At 49.7% G+C, this 7183-nt stretch overlaps 1 protein-coding gene across 3 annotated transcripts in view; it reads right to left on the bottom strand.

Moving 5' to 3' along the window:
• The window catches only part of pdlim1 (PDZ and LIM domain 1 (elfin)), a 137839-nt gene extending 132193 nt beyond the window's left edge, over positions 1-5646 (bottom strand). Inside the window, exon 1 of one of the 3 annotated variants that reach the window (XM_070865854.1) lies at positions 5335-5646. In XM_070865854.1, the coding sequence (XP_070721955.1) occupies positions 5335-5430 (96 nt within the window). In that variant the 5' untranslated portion in view covers positions 5431-5646. The remainder of the gene's footprint in view (positions 1-5334) is intronic. The other 2 variants (XM_070865856.1, XM_070865855.1) reach the window with 2 other exon arrangements.
• Between the last annotated feature and the right edge of the window lie 1537 nt (positions 5647-7183).

The following is a 7183-nucleotide window of genomic DNA, read 5'->3' on the forward strand; positions in this document are numbered from 1 at the left end:
CCATAGTGCGATTTGAAATCACGTCTCCGGATCATTAGTACAAACTTCTGGATTACTAGTAACTCATCATCATCATAGGCAGTCCCTCGGAATCGAGGAAGACTTGCTTCCACTCCTGAAGTGAGTTCTTAGGTGGCTGAACAGTCCAATACAAGAGCCACAGACTCTGTCACAGGTGGGACAGATAGTCGTTGAGGGTAAGGATGGGTGGGACAGGTTTACCACACGCTCTTTCCGCTGCCTGCGCTTGGTTTCTGCATGCTCTCAGCGATGAGACTCGAGGTGCTCAGCACCCTCCCGGATGCACTTTCTCCACTTAGGGCTGTCTTTGGCCAGGGACTCCCAGGTGTCAGTGGGGATGTCGCACTTTATCAGGGAGGCTTTGAGGGTGTTCTTGAAATGTTTCCTCTGCCCACCTTTGGCTCGTTTGCCGTGAAGGAGTTCCACGTAGAGCACTTGTTTTGGGAATCTCATGTCTGCTAGTAACATTAACTAGTCCAGTAGCATTCACTATGCTACCGTTCCCTGTAACTGGAACCCTGGCCACCTGCTGACTATGATTTACCGGGAGTAATGGTTGGACAATTGTGGCTGTATGTACCCAAATTACGAATACGTGATGCCTGTGGATGAGGCTTCTGGCCATCAGCGCAGTCTCAATCGCTCCTTTCTCCTCCCCCTCCCCATCTCAACCTCAGTCCAGCGCCCCATTCTGCAGTGTGATCTTTGTTGCGTCAGCCTTACGTCAGTGGGTAGCACCCTCGCCTCAGAGGCAGGTTAGTTTGGCTTCAAGTCCCACTCCAGAGACGCAAGCACATAATCCAGGCTGGTACTGAGGGAGTGCTGTACTGTTCGAGCGGTCGTCTTTGGGATGAGACATTAAACCAAGATTAGATCTCTCCGGTGGGTGCAAAAGGTCCCATGGCATTATTTCGAAAAAAAGCAGGGTAGTTCACCCCGGAGTCCTGGCCAATATTTATCCCTCAATCAACCCCGAAAACAGATTATCTGGTCATTATCACATTGCTGTTTGCGGGAGCTTGCTGTGTCCAAATTGGCTGCCGCGTTTCCCACATTACAACAGTGACTACACTCCAAAAGTGCTTTGAGATATCCGAAGGTTGTGAAAGGTGCTATATAAATTAATTAGAGTTCTTTCTTTCTCTTTCATTTCCCACACCAGCTATCTTGTGGCCTCAGGGTGATGACCAATTCTGTGCCAATTAGTCCAAACCAAAGTGAGGACAGGGACAGGCACAGCGCACACAAATAACAAGCTCAATCTCATTTCATGGAGGGTTGTCGTAGTACAGGAGTCTTTGCGTTCCATCACGCTGGCTGGATCCAACCCCAAGTTGGATCCTATATTACAACAGTGACTACACTCCAAAAGTACTTCATTGGCTGTAAAGTGCTTTGCAATGTCCGGTGGTCGTGAAAGGTGCTATACAAATCCAATTCTTTCTTTTCTTTCCAATCTGGGACTTGAAAAAGAAAGTGTTATATCTTTAATACTCTTATGAATGACTCCACGAGGTCTAGTATTGTATCTGAGCTGTTGTGACCTTAGTCCTATTTATTGTAACTCCAGAATGAGGCACAAGTATGGTGGGCGTGCACACCTATGCAGGTGACCCTCCGGTCTCCCACCGCAGTGCCCTCTGGTGGCACACCTTATGTGACTATACAGTTAGTATACATGGTCTACATACATGACCAAAAAGCAAGACAGGACCACGGCACCCAGTCCCCCAAACCCGTGCAGCTTCACGATGCAATTCTTCTCTGAGTCTATGAACAGGCCGTTTATAAATATTGCTGCACCCAATTCACCACCATAATCACAAGCTCAAGGCTGGAGAGAAGTGGTTGCGATGGAAGCACCGAGCCACCATTGCAAGCGCGGCCTTGTATCACTCCTGGCCACAATCTCCCCAGAGCAAATTTTGTCCCAAATAGATAACCGCCTACTTAGCTCCAGCTCAGTGGGCAGCACTCTCACCTCTGAGTCCGAAGGTTGTGGGTTCAAGTCCCGCTCTACCGACTTGAACAAAAAAATCTAGGCTGACACTGCAGTGCAGTGCTGAGGGAGTGCTGCACTGTCGGAGGTGTCGTCTTTTGGATGAGACGTTAAACCGAGGCCCCGTCTGCCTTCTCAGGTGGACATAAAAGATCCCATGGCGCTATTTCGAAGAAGAGCAGGGGAGTTATCCCCGGTGTCCTGGCCAATATTTATCCCTCAACCAACATAACAAAAACACAGATTATCTGGGTCATTATCACATTGCTGTTTGTGGGAGCTTGCTGTGCGCAAATTGGCTGCCGCGTTTCCCACATTACAACAGTGACTACACTCTAAATATACTTGGTTGTAAAACACAGTTTTGGGGTGCCCCAATGTGGTGAAAATTGCAATATAAATGCAAATGTTTCTTTCTCGGAGCTCTGGATTTCACAGGCTCTGCTTTGCTCAGTACAAATCAGTGCTTTCTCTTAATCTATGTACATCAGACACCAGCTGTGGTCAGGGTTCGGCAAGCAAGCTACCCCCAGGCCTCAGCCAGTGCCGTCTGCTAACCACCAGCCAGCCTTTGTCGCGAAACACCTGGCCTCTTACTCAGTGCCCTCCCCAGAGGCGCAGATCAGCAGCAGGAGAGCTCAGTCTGTTTGCACAAGTTACATACATCGGATATACGGTACAGAAACAGGCCACTCGGCCCACCCAGTCAATTCCACGTTTATGCTCCACTCAAGCCTCTTCCCGTCTTTCCTCATCTAACTCGATCAGTATAACCCTCTATTCCCTTCCCCCCTCATGTACTTTTCTAACTGTTAAGTCTATCTATACTGTTAAGTCTTTAATACTCTTATGAATGACTCCACGAGGTCTAGTATTGTACTTGAGCTGTTGTGACCTTAGTCCCATTTATTGTAACTCCAGAGTGAGGTACAAGCATGGTGGGCAGCCTTTTATACTGGGCCCTGCACACCTATGCAGGTGACCCACAGGTCTCCCACCGCAGTGCCCTCTGGTGGCACACCTTATGTGACTATACAGTTAGTATACATGGTCTACATACATGACATATACTATTTGCCTCAACCACTCCCTGTGGTAGCGAGTTCCACATTCTCACCACTCTCTGGGTAAAGAAGTTTCTTCTGAATTCCCTATTGGGTTTTTTGATGACGATCTTATATTGATGGCCTCTAGTTATGCTCTTCCCCACAAGTGGAAACATTCTCTCTGTGTCCACTCTATCAAAACCTTTCATAACTTTAAAGACTGCTATTAGGTCATCCCTCAGCCTTCTTTTTTCAAGAGAAAAGAGACCCAGCCTGAACATCCTTTCCTGATATGTATACCCTCACATTTCTGGTATCATCCTTGTAAATCTTCCCTGCATCCTCTCCAGTGCCTCTAGATCCTTTTTATAATATGGCGACCAGAACTGTACGCAGTACTCCAATTGTGAACAAACTTCGATACAGGTTTAGCATAACTTCCCTACTTTTCAATGATAGCACAAGATTCAGCACAGAAGGAGGCCATTCGGCCCATCTTGCACGTGCCGCCTTTTGGTAGAGCTGTCCAATCGGTCCCACTCTTTGGCTCTTTCCCCAGATCCCTGCAAATTTTTTTTTCTATTCCAGTATTTATCCAATTCCTTTTTGAAAGTCTGTCGGTGCTTTCCTCAACACACCTTCTGAGCAACATCGCAGCTTAGCTACGCATCTGTGCAGCGGTGTCGAGGTCCTGCCCAGGCCACTCACCGGCTTTTCAATGCCAGAAACCGCGCATGCACGAAAATGTGTGTGCCACGCAGCCCATTAAAGGGACCACACTCCAACATAAATGACAGGGAACATTGCTTCTCAGCCTCTCAGAGGACTGCCCTCAAGTGTAACCGAGTCAGGTTATTGTCCAGGAACCACTTGCTTCGCTGTAAAAACTACATATAAACCACCCAACTTCACTCAGGCAATACCATATTACTGGGAGAAATAAACAGTTGTAGTTTCCTTTTCAGGCACAAGGTTCGCCTGTAAATCGGCAGGAATAAATTCAAACAACACATCCCAGTCTTGTGTCATTCAATAATAGTGGTGTTCAGTTCTACTTCAAACTTCAACAGTATCAGAACAAACTTCCACAGCACATCAAAGCTGATTAACAACGACAGTGGAATGTTCGCTCCCTGGCCACAATCAGCCATCCTCATACCCACTCCCCCGCAACCCGCTCTGTGAACGATCCCTTATTGTCGCTGGGCTAGAATTCTGGAACTCCATACCGACAGCACACTTTTACCCCAATGGACTGCAGCGGTTCAAGAAGGGTAACTAAGGATAGAACATATGAATAGGAGCAGGAGTCGGCCATTTGGCCCCTCGAGCCTGCTCCGCCATTCAATAAGATTGTGGCTGATCCAATTAACTCTACCTCCCCACCCGCTCCCTATGACCCTTGACTCCCTTATTGTTCAAAAATGGGCAATAAATGCCGGCCTTGCCAGCGACGCTCACATCCCGAGAATGAATTAAAATCTTCAGTTCCCCTCTGCTCTGTGCATGATCACCCCACAACTAACCCCCCTCCCACCCACCCCAGTCTCCTCTCCCCACTCACCCCAGTCTCCTCTCCCCACTCACCCCAGTCTCCTCTCCCCTCCCACCCCACTCTCCTCTCCCCTCCCACCCCACTCTCCCCTCCACTCCCACCCTCCTCTCCCTCTCCCACCCCACTCTCCCCTCCCCTCGCACCCTCCTCTCCTCTCCCCCCCATTCTCCCCTCCCACCCTCCTCTCCCCCTCCCACCCCACTCTCCCCTCCCACCCCACTCTCCTCTCCTCTCCCCCCCATCCCACTCTCCGTCTCCCCCTCCCACCCAACTCTCACCCCCCCCCACTCTCCTCTCCTCTCCTCTCCCCTCCCACCCCACTCTCCTCTCCTCTCCCCCTCCCACCCCACTCTCCTCTCCTCTCCCCCTCCCACCCCACTCTTCCCCCCGCCCCCTCCACTCTCCTCTTCCCCTCCCACCCCCCTCCCCCTCTAATTGATTGGATGGGAGACAGCGGTCCATCCTGTGAAGTCAGTGACCTGTGTCTCAGCACTCACACCCAGAGGGGGCAGCCAACCTGTAGTTTCACCCAGCCGAGGCTGGGTGTACCTTGAATCTCAAGAGCCTCCCTTGTTTGAGCTTCGAAAGTCTCAGGTCTCCCCATTTGGAAAGAAATTCCCTCCAGCCCAGCCTATTTCCCCCCTTTCCGGGTCAGTTTCTGAAATGAACAAGAATTTGTTTAGTTTAAATGAAACGAGCACACGGCTCCTTACCCGGGAGATGGTCAGCGGTTGCTCGAAATCCTTCCCTCCGACCAGCCTGAAGCCCCAGGGCGCCGGACCATGGAGAGTGATCCGAAACTGGGACATTGTGGAGGGGGGAGAGTGAGGGTTTGTGAATGAGGGGCTGCACACACTGCCTTGGTCCCGGGGCACAGCTCCCTCCTGCTACTGCTGCTGCTTGCTGCTACTGGGGATTTGGCTTAAACTTAGCAGCGCAGCAATTTCCGAGGTTTGTGTGTGTTTTATTGTGTGGCCAAGTTACGTCAGCCAGTCCCTCGCCCTGTTGCCTTGTATGGTGCTGGCACTCCGGGTCCGCCTCCTCTCTCAATCCAGCGCGGAGCCCACACCCCCAGCGCGGAGCACACACCCGCAGCGCTCCAGCGCGGAGCCCACACCCACCTCACTCAGATAAATATCCTTTATACATAAAGCGTCCCATTCTGCTCCCAACCCAAAGAGAGGATAAAGGGGGCAGATCTCTCTCGCACTCCCTTAACCAGCTCTGAAGCTTTGCACTGAAAGTTTTGCAGATTTCCATGGGCTGATAAGGACAGCAGTGCTGCAGAAATGAGCTCAAGCTGTTTCAAAAAGCCACTTGCGATACAGCAATTCCCTGTAATGCATATATATAATTTTCTCGCAATTTAAACTTTGTGTTTCTGGGGAAACGCGTCCTTGCCAAAAACACAACAGGGACATTCCCAGCTCCCGCCCTGTGTGTGTGTGCAGACTATCCCTACATTCCTTGTCAATCCTGCTGGATTTCAGTAAAACCATCCTCTAAGCATTATGTCCATTTTTGTAATATCTGTATACACTGCACTATTTTATTTTGTTTTCTCAAGCGCTGGTGAGTTTCCAATGACGTGCTCTCTTTGGAAACTCACCCAATCACACAGGCCTTCTAAATCATGTTCCTTCCATGGAATGTACCATCTGCACACATCCGAGCTCTGCCCTGGGACCGGGCTATCTTTGTGCCAGAGCCTGAAATGTCTGCAGGGAAATACAGGGACATGGAGTTTATCTCTGTCCCACAAACTTCCTCTGACTTTTGTTTAGCATTCGCGTGTTTTTATAGAGGTTTATCTTCCTGAGAAGTTGCCTAGCAATGTTATTCTCTTTGGGAGGGGCGACATTTGTAAGTGATCCAGTTCGGTGCCCTTTCCATCAATCCAGCTATGATTTATTGTTTGGTTTTCCCTTCTCCCCCTGGGGGTGGGGTGTATAGTTCCACGGTTGTCGCCAGCCTTCTGGTCCCCCACCCAAGTGGCCACTCTTTCTGATTGAGCCTAGACAGTGTTAGTGTGCTATTTGACTGTGAGGGCATCACATTCGATCCTCACCTGATGTCCACATACCCACAATTTCCAGCAAGGTGGGGGGGGGGGGGTCATCGGACATCAGTCAGGAGCAGGAACATTGGTTGATTTTTATCCCTCCCCAGTACAAAATAGCCAGTTGTGGTATCCCACTGCTGGCCTGGCGGAGATCAACTTACTCAGGAAAGACCAGTGCACCTTTATAATCAGCAAGTTGGCAAACAGCTTTGGTATGAGACAGAAAGAAAGATTTTCATTTATATAGCACCTTTCGTAACCTCAGGACATCCCCAAAGTGCTTTACAGCCAATGAAGTACTTTTGAAGTTTAATCACTTAGGAAACGCGGCAGCCAATTTGCGCACAGCAAGGTCCCACAAACAGCAATGTGATTATGAGCAGATCATCTGTTTTAGTAATGTTGATTGAGGGATAAATATTGGCCCAGGACACCAGGGCTAACCCCCCTGCTCTTCTTCGAAATAGTGCCATGGGATCTTTTGCATCCTCCCAAGAGCC

The sequence above is a fragment of the Pristiophorus japonicus genome, chromosome 22, assembly GCF_044704955.1.
Source record: "Pristiophorus japonicus isolate sPriJap1 chromosome 22, sPriJap1.hap1, whole genome shotgun sequence".
Taxonomy (NCBI): Eukaryota; Metazoa; Chordata; class Chondrichthyes; family Pristiophoridae; genus Pristiophorus; species Pristiophorus japonicus.